This window comes from Odocoileus virginianus, chromosome 1 (genome assembly GCF_023699985.2).
Source record: "Odocoileus virginianus isolate 20LAN1187 ecotype Illinois chromosome 1, Ovbor_1.2, whole genome shotgun sequence".
NCBI lineage: Eukaryota > Metazoa > Chordata > Mammalia > Artiodactyla > Cervidae > Odocoileus > Odocoileus virginianus.
Window position 1 is genome coordinate 87,773,103 of NC_069674.1, and position 22,300 is coordinate 87,795,402.

Sequence of the window (22,300 nt, forward strand, 5' to 3'; positions counted from 1 at the left end):
CACCCGTCCCTTCCAAAGTGGTTCCCTCTGTTTATCTTGGCTTCCTCTGTTTGCAAGTCTCTTCAGTGTCTGACTTCTGCCCTGACACAAGGGGATGATGGTGGTCATTTATTTAGGCTCACTTGTCCAGTTGTGCTGCGGGGAGAGAGGACCAAGGCAAACAAACATCACTGGCGTGTGTGGGCATGCTCGCAGTGTCTGGGCCACACTGGGTTTCCCCCGCTCCATGGCGTGTGTGCTTTCCCCGTCTACACTGCTCAGGCTCCACGTTGCTTTGTATGGGAAATGTCTAAAGTGGACCCTGGGTTGTGTGCACTTCCCAGGTGTAAGCTGTTCAGGTTCTCGGGTATTTCCCAAAGGCGCAGACTCGGTTGGGCCTGCGTTTTGTGCCCTTCCCAGGTCCGAGCAGCTCAGGCGACAGGTGCTTGGCGAGCGCCCTCTCCCCGGGTGCAGTGTGTCTTACCGCCTCCCTGTCCCGGCCGCTCTGTTTCCTGGGTGCGCAGCGGGAGCGCCGGCTCAGGTGTGCGTGTCTCCTCTGGGGAGCTGATCTCTGGCTGCGACCCTCCCGGCGGATGCCCACTGTCCAGGACCCCAGGAAGACTTAGTTAGCAACTGGAAGCCTGCTCGCAGTTTGCTGGAGGATGCCATCTCTGGGGCCGAGTTTGCCCCTTGCCTTCCGGCTCTGGCTGGCGCCCGCCTGCCTGTCTCCGGCGAGGGATGGGCCGGTCCGCAGCTGGCTAGCTCTCCTCTGGTATTCGCTCTGTCCTTTCTTCTGTGAGCAGCCCAGCAGTGCCTTATGTTAGGGCTTTTTGCAGGAAAGTTCTCTCTCTCTCTGGCTACCCCACAGTCTGGGTTACTACCCCACATTAGCTCCCTCAGACTGCCCTCAGGGCATCCAGGCCCGGCCCTTACCCTAAGCAATGCAGCCTGCGCATCCCTGTTCAGCCCCGCTTGCTGGTGGCGGATGCGAGCATCTGGGCTACTTCTCCCCTGGGAGTTGCCGTTAGGCGCGTAATCTGTGGGTTTTATTTGTTTATTTATTTATTTTTCCTCCTAGTTATGTTGTCCTCTGAGATTCCAAAACTCCTCACAGATCCGCCAGTTACAGGGTTTCCTGGTGTTTGGAAACTCCTCTTTTACGACTCCCTCTCCTGGATGGGTCTCTGTCCCTAACTCTTCTGTCTCTCTTTTTATCTTCTATATTTTGTCCTACCTCCTTTTGAAGACAATGGGCTGCCTTTCTGGGTGCCTGGTGTCCTCTGCCAGCGTTCAGAAGTTGTTTTGTGGAATTTGCTCAGCGTTCAAATGTTCTTTTGATGAGTTTGGGGAGGGGGAGAAAGTGGTCTCCCCGTCCTACTCCTCCGCCATCTTAGGACTGTCCCTCTAAGACTATTATTTTGATGGGTACAACACATCTGTATGCACTTGTTTTAACTCCCACAGAAACATTGGCCCAAATCTCTCTCATTCTTGGGCTTCTTGCTTCTGAATTCCAGACCTGCCCTGTTCAACTGGATAGAACCACTTCGATTTGTCTTTTTCCGTGTCTCTGGAAATCATTGCAGATTGGAATTCACTAATCCTCACTGATTCCTTTCCTTGGATTTTATCCATAGGTAAGAGGGAACCACTGAGTTTTGAGCAGGGAATGATAAGACTTGAATTCTACAAGGATGACTGTCTGCCTGGCTTGGTAGGTTGACTAAAGGAAAAGTTCAAGGGAACTGAAATTAGTTTGGGATCTATAGTAATGATGGAGCTGAATGATGACGAAGTCTATTAAAGCCAAATGAAATGGATAGGGAAGTAGATAGTATTAAGATATTTGGGGAACTGGACTGACTGGACTTGACTGTTAGTATGGTATGTGAGCCACAGGAAATAGGGGATATGTATTTTGTGTGCTTTTAATTTTTCTCTTCCCTGGCAGCAGGCGTCATCTCTTCTCTTGAAATCCCTGTGTTCCTGCCCTCCCCAATCCTTGCCTGTAAGTTTCTGTGAAATTAGGGTTTTGGTACTGTTTTTTTGCTTGCCACATCTCTGCACATCTATTTATGGAAAGAGTGTTTACCTCAGGGGTATGACTCCCTGGGACCTTTTCTGACCTGGTTTGTGGTTTATCTCTTCTCATAAAATAAGGTCTCCTCTACTTCTTGTATTGGATTTTTGCAATATGTAAAACAAGGATTTTTGTGTCTGAAACCAGGCTCCAGGCCATCTTTGAATATCAACCAGGCACAAGGTTTCTCAATGTTAGCGTGATAGACGTTTTGAGTAAGATAATTCTTTATTTTTATTTTTTTTTATTTTTTTGAAGTCACTCAGTCGTGTCCGACTCTTTGTGACTCCATGGACGGTAGCCCACCAGGCTTCTCCATCCATGGGGTTTTCCAGGCAAGAATACTGGAGTGGGTTGCCATTTCCTTCTCCAAATTCTTTATGTTTTGAGGGGTGGGCTAGTCCATGTGCTGTAGGATAGTTAGAGGCATTAATTTTTGTTAGAAAAATGTTAATCTGAAGAGAAACAGTGGAATTTAATGAGAAACTTTGGCATGGGTCGTATATGGACTCTCTTAGAACTATGCAGCATGATTATTTAGCAGTGATGAACAACACTTTGGAAATTCTGCTGAAGTTAATATGTATGTATATTGAGAATACACTTTACCTAGTTTTATAATTTTATGCAATATGTTCTGGACTGTTTTATTTAATTTTTGTTTTATATTGGAGTATAGTTGACTTACAGTGTTGTGGTAGTTTCAGCCATATAGCAAAGTGATTCAGTTATACATATGTCTATTATTCACATTCTTTTCCCATATGGGTTATTACAGAGCATTGAGTAGAATTCCCTGTGCTACACAGTAGGTCCTTTGTTGATTGTCTGTTTTGTATATCATAGTGTGTATATGTTTATCCCAACCTCCTAATTTATCCCTCCCCTACCACCTTTCCCCTTTTGGAACCATAAGTTTGTTTTCAAAGTCTGTGAGTGTGTTTGTTTTGTAAATAAGTTCATTTGTATTATTTTTTAGAATCCACATGTAAATGATATCATGTGATATTTTTCTTTCTCTGACTTACTTAGTATGATCATCTCAAGGTTCATCCATGTTGCTGCAAATGGCATTATTTCATTATTTCTTATGGCTGACTTGTTTTCCATTGTGTATATATATATATACACCACATCTTCTTTATCCATTCATCTGTTGATGGACATTCACAGTCCCTTCCGTGTCTTGCCTGCTGTAAATAGTACTGGGGTGAGCACTGGAGAGTGCATGTATTTTCTCACGTTATGGTTTTCTCTGGATGTGTGCCCAGCAGTGGGACTGCTGGATCATGTGATAGCTCTCCTTTAAGGACTGTCCATGCTGTCCTCCACAGTGGCTGTACCAATTCACATTCCCACCAGCGCTGTAGGAGGGTTTGCTTTCTCCACGTGCTCTCTGTGCTTCGCCACCCAGTCGTGTCTGACCCTGTGACCCCATGGGCTGTAGCCCACCAGGCTCCTCTGTCCACGAGGATTCTCCAGGCAAGAGTACTGGAGTGGGTCACCATGCCGTCCTCCAGGGGAACCTTCCAACCCAGGAACTGGACCCTGGTCTCCCACATTGCAGGCAGATTCTTTACCAGCTGAGCCACCAGGGAAGCCCCCACACCCTCCCTAGCATTTATTATTTGTAAACTTTTTGATAATGATCATTCTGACTTGTGTGAGGTGATATCTCATTGTAGTCTTTATTTGCACTTCTCTAACAATGATTGATATTGAACATCTTTCCATGTGCTTTTGGTCATCTGTATGTCTTCTTTAGATAAATGTCCATTTAGATCTTCTGCCCATTTTTTGATTGGATTGTTTCTTTTTTTGATATTGAGTTGTATGAATTGTTTATATATTTTGGAGATGAATCCTTTGTGGGTGACTTTGTTTTGTTTTATTACCTGAAACTATCTGCCCTTGTATATCTGTTCAATTAATTATTTGAAAATGAAGTTGGAAAGGATAGACCAAGGGGAAATAAGTATACCTAGGACTTAAACTTTAGTGGATATCCAACTATATCTCTGATCACATTAAGTTTTACACAAATGGTATTACTCCAATTTTCCAGAATCAAACTTTAGTATACAATGAGGGCTCCTTATTCCCTTTTGTTGCATATTCAAGTTTAGGGATACTTTGTAGTGATAGGACAATTTGTACAGATTTTCCTAAAATTTATATTTCTATACTGAATAAACTATAGATTCTTTCCTCGTAAAAGGAAATTGGAAATATTCTACTATAAAAATATTAAATAGTAAACAATCTCATAACTTACAGTGATCAGCTTTGAAGATGTTATTCTGTAAACATTTATGAAGTAGTCTCTGAATAAAGACAACTCAGCTAACTGAAATGGTAATTACCTAGTCAGGGTTTCTGTTTTAGTGTCATAATTAGCTTGAATGCAGATGCCTGAGGAGGAATGCATGTTAGTACCTGCTGTGTGGATGGATGATAAGCATTGTTCAATTTTGCTTTTAAAAGTAAACTGTAGAGGTGGGGTTCATTATTCCATATTGAATGATTTGTATCTATGATGATTTCCAAGCATTGACATGTGGAAATATTTGATAGATTAGCCTGAGAGGCAAGTAATCACTGTGGTGCTGAGCTGTTAAGCTTCCATTCAGAGCTTATTAGGCTAATTCCCACGGAGGCAGTCTGTTTGATAACTTGGCAATTATGTTTCATAAAACAAACTTTTCAGTTGTATTTTAAAGGCAACTGACTTTGCCCATATTTCGACAGAGGAGTTATTTTCACTTGTTACCCTTTTCATGGGCCTTTTGTTTAGAGAGACTTAGGAAGCTGGTGGCCATCTCGTGCTTTCAATTGTCTTTGTGTTGTGTTACTTTCCAACTGATGTTCTGGCTTCCATAGAAAACAGCCTAGTAATTTCTGGAATATACCAGTCCTACTGTAATGACATCTAAGTTCTGAACCATCTCTACTCTTAATTAGTTTTCAGTAATCAAAATGAGGGTCCATAGTTATACATCTTAGAAATCCTGTTTAAAAAAACTGAAAACATGCAGAGAACTTCAGACACTTGGAGATTATACCACGTGGTGTAATAAATAGAACACAGCTAGTTACTCTGTCCCTCCCTTGATTGTGCTTGCTTCTCCCAGACAAATGTTATCTTGAAGTTTGTTTTCTTGCCCTTTTGTTCAATTTTGTAGCATGTATCCCTAAAGAACATACTAATTAGGTTTTGTTGTTGTTGAGCTATAATTCACACATTCATCAGATTTTTAACTGTTTTACATGTATTTTGATGGCATGTTTTTTGCACAATATGTTGGCAGAAACCTGTTCATGTGACTCTGTGCAGCTATAATGTGTTCATGATCACTGCTTCATGTGTGGGATCTGAGAGAGTGAACATGGGTGCCTTGGATTCAGATTGTGGCAGTAGAAACTGAAAAGTTGGGCAGATTTGTGATACTTGAAACTGATGTTTTGCTGCTGGATTCATTATGAAATGTAAGACAGCAGAAAAAACAATGACCTTCAAGGATTTTGGTAAGAATGACTAGAAGAATAGATGGGAAAGTCTATAGAGGAGCCAGTTTGGGGTGTGTGGTATGGGTGAAACCAGAACTATGATTTTATAGTCCAGATGTATGTTTTGAAATGAACAGAGATGTTAAATAGGTATTTGGATGTACAAGTCCAGATTTAAAGAGAACTTCCTGGGTTGGATGTATAGATTTGCATGGACTAGTATCAGATGGTATTGATACTTAAGGCTAGGGGCTTGAGGAGGTCACCTGTGGAATGAATGTAATAGGGGAGCCTGAGGTCTGAGCTCTGCAAGTCCTCTCTACTTAGGAGGAGGATTTAAGGATCTAGTATTTCAAGTGTGGAATGATGAGAGGCTTTCCTTGGTGATAATGGTTTCTGAAAACCAAGTGAAGAGACATTCTCAAGAAGATAAAGAGCAATGTGAAGTTTCACTGTGAACTTGAAAAATTTATTTTGTGGAGTTGAGATAAAATCCTAATAAAAGTAGACCATAACATGCATGGGAGGAGAGAGAAATTATAGATAAGGAGTAGTACAGTACAGGCAATTGTTTGAAAGAGTTTTGCTTTAAACTGGTGTGGAGAAATTTGATAATAGCTGGCAGATGTGTGATCGATGGAAGACTGATTTAATGGTAGGAGATGTCACAAATTGCTTGTATTAGCAATTTGTCTAAGCAATTTGTGTCTAAAAATGGAGACAATTTAATATAATAAAAATTGAGGCAGGACAGACTATTGTATGAAGACCTACATGGGAAGGAATGGATGCCAGTAAGTATGTGGAGATGTTGGCCTTTCAATAAGAAGTAGGAAATTTTTTGTAGTTCTTAGCATGTTTTGCACATACTGACTATATCTAAATATATTATACTTTTGTTATTCTTTAAGTGTTCCTAAGTGTTCTTTTTGCTGCTGCTGCTAAGTCACTTCAGTCGTGTCCGACTCTGTGCGAATCCATAGACGGCAGCCCACCAGGCTCCCCCGTCCCTGGGATTCTCCAGGCAAGAACTGGAGTGGGTTGCCATTTCCTCCTCCAGTGCATGAAAGTGAAAAGAGAAAGTGAAGTCGCTCAGTCGTGTCCCACTCTTCACGACCCCATGGACTGCAGCCTACCAGGCTCCTCTGTCCCTGGGATTCTCCAGGCAAGAGTACTGGAGTGGGTTGCCATTGCCTTCTCCGGTTCTTTTTGAAGATACTGTAAATGAATTACTTTTGGATTGTTCATTGTTAATATTTAGAAATACACTTTTATGTATTAAAGCTTGTCCTCTGCATTCTTGCTGAACTAGTTTATTCTAATACTTTTTTAATGGATGCATGAGAATTCTCTTTATACAAGATTAGGGCATCTGCAGATGAAGACCGTTTTAGTTTTCTTGGATGCCTGTATTAGATTTTCCTGCGTAACTGCCTTGACGAGAACTTCCAGTACTTTTATTGAAAGTGGCAACAGTGGACATCCTTGTTCCTGATGTTGCAGGGAAAACATTGAGTCATCACACCATTAAGTATGATGTCAGCTGTGGACGTTTTGTAGATGCCCTTGATCAGATGGAGCAAGTTCTCTGCTGTTAGTTTATTGCATGGCTTTTTTCATGGAGTGTTGGATATTGTCAGATACTTTTTCTAAGTCTATTGAGTTGTTTGTGTCTTTTTGTTCTTTATTCTATTAACATGGTTTATTACATTGATTTTTTTTTGGTATGTTTAATATTAATTTCTTGGGATAAATCCCACTTGGTCATGGTACACAGTACTACTTGTTGCCAAATTTGGTTTGTTATCTTGACTTTTGTGGGGTTTTTTTTTTTTTTTTGGTACTTCTCTGGGATATTTATCTGTAGTTAGGTTTTTTGGTGATGTATCTGGTTTTGGTAGTACTTGTCTTGAAGAATGTGTTGGAAAATGTTCCTCTTTTTTGCCTTTTGGGATAGTGTGAGGAATTGGTGTTTACAGTTTTTTTTCTTTTTTTATGAATAACCAGTGAAGCCATCTGGGCCTGGGCTTTCTTTGTGAGAAATTTAAAAATGCCTAATTTTATTAAAAGTCTATTCAAATTTTCTATCTTTGAGGTAGTTTTGGTTGTGTCTTTCTGGAACATTGTAATTTTATCTGTAACCTAATGTGTTAAAATACACTTGCAATTTTCTTATCCTTATTTCTACAAGGTTAGTGGAAACATCAACACTGTCACTCCTGATATTACTTATTTGAGTTTTGCAAACCTTTAGCTAAACTAGAAAAAAGTGATTAAATCTTTTCAAAGAACCAACTTTTGGTTTTGCTTTTTCCTTTCTTTTCCTATTTTCTGCTTTTATGTTCTCTATGCCTCCGTTAACTTTAGTCTCTTTCTTTTTTCAATATCTTGAGGTGGAAGGTTAGGTTTTTTTCTCTTTTCTTTTTTTATATGGACAGTCCCAGCTGTAAATACTTCAGCTGCATTCTCAGGTTACATTACCTTGTGTATGTTACTGCTCTCAAAATGTCATTTTCACAGTGACTTCTTCTCTGATTCATTTAGTAGCCTGTTGTTCAGTGGCTGTGTTCTTAATTCCCACATTACTTTTTGGTTCTCTAAAACATTTTTTGAAGTATGCATACAACGCACTGGATTCAGATATACATCATAATGTTTCAACATTTGTATACATTGAGAAATTACCACAGTAAGTCAGTATCTGTCACCATACATAGTTGCAGAATTTCTTCTGAAGAGACAGCGATGTATTCTTTCAGCAACTTTTAAATATGCACAATAGTATGAACTGTATTACATCCCCATGGCCTAGTTCGTACCTGGAATTTGTACCTTTTGACTTCCTTTATGCATTTTGTCCCCTCCCCACCAACAGCTTGTTCTCTGTATTGATGAGCTATTTTTGTTTTCTGTTTTGCTTAGGTTCCACATAGTGGGATCATACAGTATTTGTCTTTCTGTCTGATTTATTTCACTTAGCATAATGCCCTTGAGTTCTTCATATGTCATTGGAAATGGCAGAATTTCATTCTTTTTATGGTTAATATTCCTTCGTATGTATTCTACATTTTCTTTATCTTTTCATTCATGGTGGCCATTTAGGTTTCCATGTCTTGGCTATTATAAGTAATGCTACAGTGAACAAAGGAGTGGGTATCTTTGAGTTTGTGTTTTTATTTGCTCCAGATAAATGACCAGATACCATGATCTTTGTTTTTTGAATGTTGAGTTTTAAGCCAGCTTTTTCACTCTCCTCTTTCACTTTCATCTAGAGGCTCTTTAGCTACTCTTCACTTTCTGCGTAAGGGTGGTATCATCTGTATATCTGAGGCTATTGATATTTCTCCCTGCAGTCTTGCTTCCAGCTTGTGCTTCATCCAGCCTGGCATTTTGCATGATTTACTCGACATGTAAGTTAAATAAGCAGGGTGACAGTATACAGCTTTGATGTACTCCTTTCCCTATTTGGAATCAGTCTGTTGTTCCATGTCCAGTTCTAACTGTTGCTTCCTGACCTGCACACAGATTTCGCAGGAGGCAGGTCAGGTGGTCTGGTATTCCCATCTCTTGAAGAATTTTCCACAGTTTGTTGTGATCTACACAGTCAAAGGCTTTGGCATAGTCAATAAAGCAGAGGTAGATGTTTTTATGGAACTCTCTTGCTTTTTTGATGATCCAGTGAATGTTGGCAATTTAATCTCTGGATCCTCTGCCCTTTGTAAATCCAGCTTAACCATCTGGAAGTTCACAGTTCACATACTGTTGAAGCCTGGCTTGGAGAATTTTGAGCATTACTTTACTAGTGGGTGAGATGAGTGCAATTGTGCAGTAGTTTGAACATTCTTTAGCATTGCCTTTCTTTGGGATTGGAATGAAAGCTGACCTTTCCTAGTCCTGTGGCCACTGCTGAGTTTTCCAAATTTGATGGCATATTGAGTGCAGCACTTTCACAGCATCATCTTTTAGGATTTGAAATAGCTCAGCTGGAATTCCATCACCTCCACTAGCTTTGTTCGTAGTGATGCTTCCTAAAGCCCACTTGACTTCACATTCCAGGATGTCTGGCTCTAGGTGAGTGGTCACACCCTTGATAACCTTGATAATCTTGTGGTTATCTCGGTCATGAGGATCTTTTTTGTATAGTTCTTCTGTGTATTCTTGCCACCTCTTCTTAACATCTTCTGCTTCTGTTAGGTCCTTACCATTTCTGTCCTTAATTGTGCCCATTTTTGCATGAAATATTCCCTTGGTATCTCTGGTTTTCTTGGTGAGATCTCTGGTCTTTCCCATTCTATTGTTTCCTTCTATTTCTTTGCATTAATCGCTGAGGAAGGCTTTCTTATCTCTCCTTGCTATTCTTTGGAACTCTGCATTCAGATGGGTATGTCTTTCCTTTTCTCCTTTGCCTTTCTCTTCTCTTCTTTTTTCAGCTATTTGTAGGGCCTCCTGAGACAACCATTTGGCTGCACTACTGTTTTCTAATTTCACTCTTAAGGTCAGAGAACATATTTAATATGACTCTTAAATTTTAAAAATTTATTGTGTCTTTTTTATGGCTGAGGATTTGGTCTGATCTGGAGAATTCTCCACGTACACTTTAGAAGAACATACTCTTGTTGGTGGAGTATTTGATACATTAGATATAGTTGGTTTATAGTGCTTTTCAAGTCTTATTTCCATAATGCCTAGTTGTTCTACTCTTTATTGAAAGTAGGATGTTGATGCTTCCAATGGTTGGATTATTTATTTCTCCTTTAAGTCCTACCAATTTTTGCTTCATGTACTTGGGGATCTGTTAGATGAATCCTTATATTTTGTTGAATTGCCCTTTCTTTTTTAATCAGAAAATGATTTTATCTATTTTTTTTCTGATATAGCTACTTCAGCTTTCTTATGGTTACTGTTAGCTTGATATATATCCTTTTTCATCCTTCTGTATTCAGTGTATTTTGATCTTGGAGTCTCAAATTTTTGTTTCCTATACAAAACATGGGTTTTTAGTCCAGTTTGACAGTATGACTTTAGATTGTTTAATCCACTTAAAATTAATGTTATTGATATTTTTGAGTTTACATTGGCCAGTTTATTTTCTGTTTCTTGTGTGTCTTTCTTCATTACTGCTTTCTTTCATATTAAAAGAATATTTTCTATTGGAACATTAATTTGCTTATTTTTTCATTTCAACTTTTATATTCTTAGTGGCTATTCCAGGGCTTATAGTATGTATCTTAACATAATCCAGATATATGCTAATTAACATCTAGAAGGATACAGGAATGTTACCCTTAAATAGCTCTATTCCCTCTTCCACCTTTTTGTGCTATTTAGTGTTAGATGCATGTATGTTTAGTTCAGTTCAGTCTCAGTCATGTCTGACTTTTTGTGACCCCGTGAATTGCAGCACACCAGGCCTCCCTGTCCATCACCAACTCCTGGAGTTTACTCAGACCCATGCCCGTCGAGTCAGTGATGCCATCCAACCATCTCATCCTCTGTCATCCCCTTCTCCTCCTGCCCCCAATCCCTCCCAGCATCAGGGTCTTTTCCAATGAGTCAACTCTTCACATGAGGTGGCCAAAGTATTGGAGTTTCAGCCTCAGCATCAGTCCTTCCAGTGAACACTCAGGACTGATCTCCTTCAGGATGGACTGGTTGGATCTCCTTGCAGTCCAGGGGACTCTCAAGAGTCTTCTCCAACACCACAGTTCAAAAGCATCAATTTTTTTTTTTTTTTTTGGTATTTATTTATTTATTTATTTATTTTTTCTTCCATTTATTTTTATTTGTTGGAGGCTAATTGCTTTACAACATTGCAGTGGTTTTTGTCATACATTGAAATGAATTAGCCATGGATTTACATGTATTCCCCATCCCAGTCCCCCCTCCCACCTCCCTCTCCACCCCATCCCTCTGGGTCTTCCCAGTGCACCAGGCCTGAGCACTTGTCTCATGCATCCAACCTGGGCTGGTGATCTGTTTCACCCTAGATATACATGTTTCAATGCTGTTCTCTTGAAACATCCCGCCCTCGCCTTCTCCCACAGAGTCCACAAGTCTGTTCTATACATCTGAGTCTCTTTTTCTTTTTTTGCATATAAGGTTATCGTTACCATCTTTCTAAATTCCATATATATGTGTTAGTATACTGTAATGGTCTTTATCTTTCTGGCTTACTTCGCTCTGTATAATGGGTTCCAGTTTCACCCATCTCATTAGAACTGATTCAAATGAATTCTTTTTGATGGCTGAGTAATATTCCATGGTGTATATGTACCACAGCTTCCTCATCCATTTGTCTGCTGATGGGCATCTAGGTTGCTTCCATGACCTGGCTATTATAAACAGTGCTGCGATGAACATTGGGGTGCACGTGTCTCTTTCGGATCTGGTTTCCTCAGTGTGTATACCTAGAAGTGGTATTGCTGGGTCATATGGCAGATCTATTTCCAGCTTTTTAAGGAATCTCCACACTGTTTTCCATAGTGGCTGTACTAATTTGCATTCCCACCAACAGTGTAAGAGGGTTCCCTTTTCTCCACACCCTCTCCAGCATTTATTCAAAAGCATCAATTTTTTGTGCTCAGCTTTCTTCACAGTCCAACTCTCACATCCATACATAACCACTGGAAAAACCATAGCCTTGACCAGACAGACCTTTGTTGGCAAAGTAATGTTTCTGCTTTTTAATATGCTATCTAGGTTGGTCATCACTTTCCTTCCAAGAAGTAAGCATCTTTTAATTTCATGACTGCAGTCACCATTTGCAGTGATTTTGGAGCCCAAAAAAATAAAGTCTAACACTGTTTCCACTGTCTGCCCATCTATTTCCCATGAAGTGATGGGACCAGATGCAATGATCTTAGTTTGCTGAATGTTAAGCTTTAAGCCAACATTTTCACTCTCCTCTTTCACTTTCATCAAGAGGCTTTTTAGTTCCTCTTCACTTTCTGCCATAAGGGTGGTGTCATCTGCATATCTGAGATTATTGATATTTCTCCCGGCAATCTTGATTCCAGCTTGTGCTTCTTCCAGCCCAGCGTTAGAAACCCAATAATCAACTGTTGTTATCTCCTCATCTCATATTACAACAGTTATAGAAGCTGAGAAGAAAGGTAAGCTATATTTATAAGGAACGGCATCACTTGGGAAGCTCAATGTCATATTAAACTTGTTTTCTATTTTCACTTTTCACTTGTTACTGTGGATTCAAGATACCATTATTTTCTTCCTATAATACACTTTTATTAATCTTTTATGCTGTTTTTGTCAAATACATGTTTCAATGTTATAGGTTGATCAGTTATTTATATATTTTATACAGTTTCTTTTTAAATCTCATAAGACAGAAATAGGCATTTATACTCTTTTTTTCCTTTTTTAATGGTGGTCTTTTTTTCATGTGAATTTGAATTACTGTCTACACTTGGCGTTCTTTCAGGTTGAAGTTTGTAGAGTGAATCAGCTAGACATGAAATATGCTTGTTTGCTCTGAGATGTTACTTTGATCTAATTTTTGTAAATGCTCATTTTGCTGGACTTTACATTTAACAGGTTTTTATTTTAAGCAGTTATCATATCATCTACCTGCCTTCTGACTTCCGTTGTTTCTGATTAGAATCTGTTGTTAATCTTATTGGTATTCTCTTGTTAATGATAAAACATTTTTCTCTAGTTGCTTTCAACATTTTTTCTTGTAATTTTAGCTTTTTCATTTTTTACTAAGATGTGTCTGGATATAAATTTCTTTGTGTGTATTTTGCTTTGAATATATTGAGCTTCTTGAGTATAGAGATTTGTTTTCCTTGGGAAAATTTCAATCATAATTTCTTAGAATATTTTTTCTGCTCCTTTCTTGCTTTTATTCTCCTTCTGGTACTCCTATTACAGAAATGTCTGTGATGATATCCTACATGTCACAGTGAATCTGTTCATATTCCTTTGTATAATCTATTGATCTAACTTTAAATTCTGTTATTCTCCAGTTCAAGTCTATTATTGAACCTCTCTAGTGAATTTTGCATTATAGTTACATTTAATTCTAAAATTGCTACTCAGTTTTTAAGATATCTGTTCTTAATATTGATGATACTAATGGTCATCGTATTTTGTTTACACATGGTATCCTTTTGTTCTTTGAACATGTTTGTAATACCTGATTTGACATCTTACCTGCTTAAGTGTGATATCTGGTCCTCTCACAGGCAGCTTCTGTTCCTTTTTTTTTCTTAATCCTTTGTATAGATTCACCTTCCTGTTCCATTTTTTGTTGTTGAAAAATGTGTATTTTAGAAAATGTATTTTGTCTATCTCTGTAGGGCTTGTTTTCTTGGCTACTAAAATAAACCAGAAAAGTTTCAGTTTTGTTCCTGTAACAGGGCAAAAGCTCTGAAGTCACCTCACAGAGGGTGGAGTTCTAGATGTGCATTTAATCATCAGGGAATGACAGTGGTTTTAGCAGTCTGATCTCTTTGTTATACTGCCTGCCTCTGACACCCAACCGATAAGCTCCATTCATTGCCTGCTAAGTGTTGTTTTACTTTGGACCAATGCCCAGTACATAGAGTACCCTATGGTTTCATCCAATTAAATTCTGGCCCCTTAGCAGGGTTTGTTTGTGAAGCCAGTATTTGAGGTTTGCTCTGACTCGGGGGATTGGCGGGAGGTTCTTGTTAGCTGTCTCTTGTTCTGGTTGTCTCTGATACACTAGCTTGCCTATGGTTCAGCTTTTTGCTCTCATGAAGCCATCCCCTTGCTCTTAATTGCTTACCATGCTGATTTCTGTTTGAGAGTGTATTTATCCTTCAACTTTCTCACACTCACTTCCAATTAAGTGAATTCCCTTGGGGCAAGCTTCATCGTTGTCTGTTATTAGAGCTTGTCTTTCTCCCTGTGAAAAGTCACCATGCCTATATCTCGGGGCTATCGGTAGGCATGCGGTTTGAGCAACACCACTTCTTCATGGTAAGGTGCTGCCTGGAGGCAATAGGCTCCTCTTCTGTTGCCTCTTCCAGCACAGAACCTCTGCCCTCTGTGTGAACTGGGCCAAGGGGGATGAGGGCCCCAGTGTTCTCTGCCTACCGTGCAAGGAGTAGGTCTTCCCTCTGTGGGTGGAGGCTGTGTGGGAGAAGGACTCTCTTACCACCTCCTGGCCACACTAGTCTGTAATTGAGCCTCTGTGTCTTGGAGTTGAGTGGGCTGGGAAATGATGCACTCTGCCCCTACCCCTTGGAGCCAGGGATGCAGGGAGGCCTGTCTTCTTGGCCACACCTACTCTGAGTGGAACTTGAGTTACACTGAGCTGGGTGTTGTGGAATGAAGGAAAAAACGGATGATGGTTCTAGTACCACAGGCTTCATTCCTTCTAAAATTTAAGAGAGATTCTTAAATGTTAACTTGTTGAATGCCCTTAGGACAACTTTCAAAGACTTTAAATGGTTGTTTTTGAAAGATGCTTTTCTTTAGTTACAGTTGTTTTGCTGGGAAGAGACTCTGCACAACTCTTGGTGACATTTTGTGTATCTCATGCTCTGTTAATGTTATGTCATAGTCTGGCATAGAGTGAACTATAAGTAGTTGAAACAGAGCTATGTTTTTTCCCTTAAAAAGCACTATGTACATGTGTGCATTCCTTTCCTGTCTTGTCTTCTGAAACCTCTGCTGATAGGTGCTAGCTTGACAAGTTGGTTTTGCTCTTTTTTTTTTTTTTTAAATTTTGTTGGAGTATAGTTGATTTATAATGTTGTGTTAGTTTCAGGTGTATGGCAAAGTGAATCAGACTTTATATATATATATATATATATATAAATCTTCACTCTGTTTTAGATTCTTTTCCCATAGAAGTCATTACACAGTAATGAATAGAGTTCCCTGTGCTGTATAGTAGGTCCTTATTAGTTATCTATCTTATATAGTGTGTATATGTTAATCCCAACTTCCCAATTTATCTCTCCCCCCACCTTACTCCCTTGTAACCGTAAGTTTGTTTTCTACATCTGTAACTCTATTTCTGTTTTGTAGATAAATTCACTTGTACCCTTTTTTTTAGATTCCACATATAAGCAATATCATGCAATACTTGTTTTTCTCTGTTGGACTTCACTCAGTATGACACTCTGTAGGACCATCCATGTTGCTGCAAATGGCATTCTTCCTTTTTTATGGCTGAGTAATATTCCATTGTATATATATATGTTCCACATCGTCTTTACCTGTTTCTTTGTTGATGGACATTTCAGTTGCTTCTATGTCCTGGCTATTGTGAATAGTGCTTCAGTGGACATTGGAGTGCATGTATCTTTTTGAATTATAGTTTTCTCTGGATATATGCTCAGAAGTGGGATTGCTGGATCAGCTAGTCTATGACAAAGGAGGCAAGAATAAACCCAACTTGTCAAGCTAGCACCTATCAGCAGAGGTTTCAGAAGACAAGACAGGAAAGGAATGCACACATGTACATAGTGCTTTTTAAGGGAAAAAACATAGCTCTGTTTCAACTACTTATAGTTCACTCTATGCCAGACTATGACATAACATTAACAGAGCATGAGATACACAAAATGTCACCAAGAGTTGTGCAGAGTCTCTTCCCAGCAAAACAACTGTAACTAGAGAAAAGCATCTTTCAAAAACAACCATTTAAAGTCTTTGAAAGTTGTCCTAAGGGCATTCAACAAGTTAACATTTAAGAATCTCTCTTAAATTTTGGAAAGAATGAAGCCTGGGGTACTAGAACCATCATCCGTTTTTTCCTTCATTCCACAAGAATATACAGCAAGAATATACAGCTGGAGAAAATGCAGTGTCTTTGATGAGTGGTGCTGGGAAAACTGGACAGCCACATGTAAAAGAATGAAACACAAAAATAAACTCAAAATGGATTAAAGGCTGGATACTATATAACTCTTAGAGAAAAACATAGAACACTCTGACATAAATCACAGCAAGACCTTTTTGGTTCTGCCCCCTAGAGTAATAAAAATAAAACCAAAAATAAACCCCAAAATAAACAAATGGGACCTAATGAAACTTAAAAGCTTTTTGTGCAACAAAGGAAACCATAAACAAAATGAAAAGACAACCCTCAGAATAGGAGAAAATATTTGCAAATGAAGCAACTGACAAGGGATTGATCTCTAGAATACACAAATAGCTCACACAGCTCAATATTAAAAGAAAAAGATATCTCCAGAGAAGATATACAGGTGGCTAAAGAGCTCATCTTTTCAAGATGCTCAACGTCACTAATTATTAAAGCAACGCGAATCAAAACTGCAATGAGGTATCACCTCTCACTGGTCAAGATGGCCATCATCATAATGTCTACACATTGTAAATGCTGGAGAGGGTGTGGAGAGAAGGTAGCCCTCCTCCACTGCTGGTGGTCACGTAAACTGGTACAGCCACGAGGAGAACTGCATGAAGGATCCTTAAAAAACTAAAAATAGAGCTACCAAAGGGCTTGCTCTTTACCTGTCTTTCATCCACTTGGACATAATCACTCCTTATCAGCCCTGGCTGTCTCTTCGCTTTTGCTTTTACGCCTAGGCCCCACATCTCTGCTTGAATCATTGGAAATGGTGACACGGTTTATACACTGTCTGCGTGTCTCACACATTAGCTTTGATTTTCAGCCAATCCCTTGGCCTTTGTAAACTAGTTTGTGGACAGTCTGTCTTTCTCAGATGTGGTCTCCTGGAGACCAAATTCTTCTTAGGTGTTAATGTTATGTGCTGTATTTCTATGAAAGATAAGACATTTTACAATTAATCTAAGACTGTTGGGTTAATTATCCTAACTGGGAATTTCATTTTAAGGCTACTTCACCAAGGTGGCTGTATGGTATGGACCTTCAAGACTATATTACAGTGTAACTTTATTAAAGGTAAAGGGAAAAACTGTCAGATAAGGTGTCTTTTTAAAATTTAGATGCATCTATTAATGAGACAGAGCTTTCATCAGAGCAGTTGAAATCAGTGGACATTTTGCCTCGGGGAGCTTCACATGGATGCTGTGTTTGAAGGGAGCTGTTTTTCACAGGAATTAGAGCAAGGCAGAAATTCATTGTCATTTGGTTGGTGGCAGAGCTCATTTTGGAGATCTTAGGGAATGTGTTTTTTTCCTTAATGATCTAATGTGTAAATTAAATACTTGAAGGCACATTAACAAGTAAATATTCATGTGCAACCCATTTCATTCCTGGACAATAGTCTCTTTCTGTCTCCCATCTTCAGGGACTGTCCAATTTTATCTGAGCATCCTTTCTTAGTATTTGACTTCAATAGCCTGTGATGAAAAGGATTTTGGACCCATAATGAAGAATTATTTATATCTCTTACTGTATAGAACTGTAGTGGTTTGAGATTGGTGGGTTTTTTGGCTGCACTGGGTCTTTATGCTGTGCACGGGGTTTCTCTAGATGCGGCGAGCAGGGGCTGTTCTTGAGTTGCGGTACCCGGGCTTCTCATTGTGGTGGCTTCTCTTGTTGTGGAGCGTGGATTCTAGGGCTCATGGGCTTCAGTAGTTGTAGCTTGCCGGCTCAGTAGTTACGGCTCCAGGGCTCTAGAGCATGAACTTAACAGTGGCGCACGGGCTTTGTTGCTCTGCGACTTGTGGAATCTTCATGGATCGGGGATCAGACTCATGTCTCCTGCATCGGTAGATTCTTATCCACTGCGTCACCAGGGAAGTATTGAGACTGGTCTTTGATTGTAAATGATTTTATTTATGAGCCAAAATAAAGACTTGTTTGAATATTTTCTTGAGGTAGCTTGTTGGAGGTATAAGATCCGTTTCAAGACAGATCCAGAGTTCAGAACTTTTAGATTTTTTTTAGGTGATGTAAATGTGTCATTTGCATCTCTGTTTGTTCTTTAGGCCTCAGGAGCAATCCGACCTCTTGTATCTACTGTCATCAGTCCGTCTGCAGACAGCTGCTTAGACCACTCCCTGGAACGTGCCAGACACAGGGCAAGTGAAATGCCACAGGCCTTTCTATTTGATGTGATCTATGAAGCATATCAGCAGGTAAGAATCTTGGCTTTTTGAAAATCTACCATATTGGGCATCTGTAAGAACCACTCCCATATGTGGAGATTAGCTAGAAGAACTCATGGTGCTCTAGAGTGAACTCAAGACTCAAATTAATTAGAGTGAAGTTGGATCATGTGAGTAAAAGACGTAGACAGAGTCTGGAGGAGTCCATGTGACATCTTCCTCGTGATCTGTCCCCTTCAGGATGACCCAAAGCACACCTTCCTTCCAGCAACGACAAGGCAGCAGCATGGGTGTGATGCTTCTTTCCAGGGAAGCCCGTTAGAGACTTGGTGTCTTAAAGGCACTGGGTTGGTCATGTAGATACTTCTGCCTTGCACTTAAATTTCAGATTCCCAGGAGGAAAGCAGGTGTTCAGCATAAACCATATTGTTTACATGGACATTTAGGCACAGTGAACCACTCTTACCAGTTAACTATTCCCTGGAAACACGCCAAGAAACAAACTCCCTGACGCTGGCCGAGGGCCTGCCTGGTGAGTGGGTCTTTGAAAGTTAAGCAGTCTCAGCCCTACCGTAGTAAACAATCTGCACAGCTGTAGAGACATTGTGTTAAAATTTTAAAGGTAAGTGATTTCAAAATACCAAGTCATTCATGTTTAGATTATACTGAATTATCTTTGTTTTCATGTTTTGGAAACATTTTTGTACCTGTAAATTTTACTGCTATTCATTTCTGTGTTTATTCATTAAACAGTTATTAAACATCAGGTATTATGCTTGACAGAAACTTTCTAATGAAATAGGATCATTGCAACAACTAAAGCAGTGCTTGGCTGATGTTAAATAGTCAGTAAATAGAGATGGATGGACTTTAGGGATATATGAGATAATAGTAACATAAATATTGACATTTTATAATAAAAGAATACCACTATTTGGATAGTTGTTCAGTTGCTAAGTTGTGTCCAACTCCTCTGGAACCCCATGGACTATAGTCTACCAGGCTCCCCTGTCCATGGGATTTTCTAGGCAAGAATACTAGAGTGGGTTGCCATTTCCTTCTCCAGGGCATCTTCTCAACTCAGGGATTAAACTCATGTCTCCTACCTTGGCTGGAGGGTTCTTTACTACCGAGGCAGCAGGAAAGCCCACATTTTGGATAAAAAGTAATTACATAATGAATCAATCTTGATTTATCAATTAGTGTTTTAAATGTTGAATTCTCAGTAAATGAGAACCAGTTTTCATGGTATGAATAGTTGACCATGGTTTGTTTTCTTAAAATTTGCTGCACAGAAATTTACCTGCATTTGATCATTAACCAAATGTTACGCTGTTAAAAATTCTAAAAAGCTTAAATCTTGCTGAGCTAGACATCTGCTTAATATTTCTAATATTTTTTAAGATTAATGAAAGAATTTATTCATATTTATGTGAGCGTTTGCTTTAAGAAGAAGAATGTTAGCTCTATTTTAGAAAATTTAATACGATCCTATGATCTTCACATTAGAGTAGTATGTTTCAACAGTTTTTGGTAGAGAATTAGGCCCTGAAGCACTGAGGTACTGATTTTCAAATTATAGTTACCAGACCAGCAACCTAAGCATATTTTAGATTTTGTTAAAATGCAAATTCTGGGCCTTTACCTCAGACCTACTTAGTTAGAAACTCTGGCAACGGAAACACCAATTTGTGTTTTAACAAACAAGCCTGCCATGTGATCCTGATTAACCCTGAATTTTGGGAACCAAAATTTACCACATACAACCCTAAGGTATTCATTGTATGTGGTTAAGTCTCTTCCGTTGCATTCTTTGGAGAATTGAGAATGAAGTCACACAAAACCAACTCTTTTATGGTTCAGAGGAGGAATGCTCACAGCATCTTGGAGGTTTTGATGCAAGTTCTTATGAAAGTCATTTTTGATCATAAAGTCATTCATAAGAAAGTTTGTATAAAATATTTCTCATCTATACTATTTATGTACATATATGTTCTGGTTTTAAAAAGTAGAGAAGAGTAAAACAGGACAGAGTTCCAGGGGTGGGAAGTCATTTTCTATAGATTGATCAGAAGTGCCCTGTGAAAAGGTAAAATTTAAGCCAGCATTGAGAAGTGAGTGAGGAGATAAGTTGTGCAGGTAACTGAGATCATTATTTTAGGTACAGGATGCAGAATCTAAAAAGGTGGAGTGAGGCCTGAGAAGAATGACATCATGGAGGGAAGTAGGAGATTTGGTTATGGAGGCTCTGTGTGTGGTGTCTCGTAGGGTCTTAAAGGCAATGATATGGGCTTTAGGTTTTACCTTGAACGAAAAGGGAACTTTAGATGGTGCTGTGTGAAGTCCCACTTCTATGGGACCACCCTGTCCCTTGTGGGGATGGTACCTTACAGAAGGTAAGGGAAGAAGTAAGCTATTGTGATGATCAAGGCAAAGATGATGACAATTACGGCAATTTGTGTAGTATAGTATTTGGTGTGAAGTGTTTGTGTTCTGAAGAGATTTAGAGGTAAAATGAGGATAAACCATTTAGTCAGGGATCAGGTATCAGAATGGGAAGACCAATGGGTCCAAGGATTTGCTCTGAATAACTAGAACACAGTGGTCCTTTATTGAGATAGGAAGTGCTAGGGAAGAGAGTTTTGTATGATAAGATCAAAAGTTTGCTCCTGTTGTACTAAGTTTGGGGTTTCCTGTAGACGTTGTAAAAAATGTGAAGGAGATAGTTGAATATATGAAGCTATAATTCTGTGGAAAGGTCCAGATAAAGATAGGCACTTGACTTCCTGTAGAGCTCAGGGAACCCTACTAGTGCTCTGTGGTGACCTAAGTGGGAAATAAATCCAAAAAAGAGGTGGTACATGTGTATAGCTGACTCACTTTGTTGTACAGTAGAAGCCAACACATTGTAAAGCAACTAGACTCCAGTGAAAAATTAATAAAAAGATAGAGAAGAGCTAATGCCTATCCTTCTAAAACTCTTTCATGAAGTTTCAGAGGAAGGAATACTTTCTAACTCATTCTACGAGGCCATCATCACCGTGATACCAAGACCAGACAAAGACAACACAAAAAAAGAATACTACAGGCCAGTATCACTGATGAACATAGATGCAAAAATCCTCTACAAAATTTAGCAAACAGAATTCAGCAACACATCAAAAAGCTCATATGCCATGATCAAGTTGGGTTTATTCCAGGGATGCAAGGATTCTTCAATATATGCAAATCAATCAATGTGATATACCATATTAACAAGTTGAAAGATAAAAACCATATGATCTCAGTAGATGCAGAAAAAGCCTTTGACAAAATTTGGCACCCATTTATGATTAAATGGGCCTAGGAGGAACCTACCTGAACATGGCCATATATGATAAGACTACAGCAAACATTATTCTCAATCGTGAAAAACTGAAAGCATTCCCCCTAAGATCAGGAACAAGACAAGGGTGTCAACTTTCACCACTATTATTCAAGATCATTCTGGAAGTCCTAGCTACAGCAATCAGAGAAGAAAAAGAAATAAAAGGAATCCAGATTGGAAAAGAAGAAGTAAAGCTCTCACTGTTTGCAGATGACATGATACTGTACATAGAAAACTCTAAAGATAGTATCAGAAAATTACTAGAGTTAATCAGTGAATATAGCAAAGTTGCAGGATACAAAATCAATACACAGATATCACTTGCAGTTCTATATATTAGCAATGAAAAATCAGAAAGAGAAATTAGGGAATCA

The 22,300-nt window shown here is 39.2% G+C and overlaps 1 protein-coding gene across 3 annotated transcripts in view; it reads left to right on the top strand.

The window, feature by feature from the left end:
* CRPPA (CDP-L-ribitol pyrophosphorylase A) overlaps positions 1-22,300 on the top strand; it is a 336,123-nt gene that overhangs the window by 23,512 nt on the left and 290,311 nt on the right. For all 3 annotated transcript variants that reach the window (XM_070470646.1, XM_070470642.1, XM_070470639.1), the window contains exon 3: positions 18,440-18,589. In XM_070470646.1, coding sequence (XP_070326747.1) covers positions 18,440-18,589 — 150 coding nt within the window. The remainder of the gene's footprint in view (positions 1-18,439; positions 18,590-22,300) is intronic.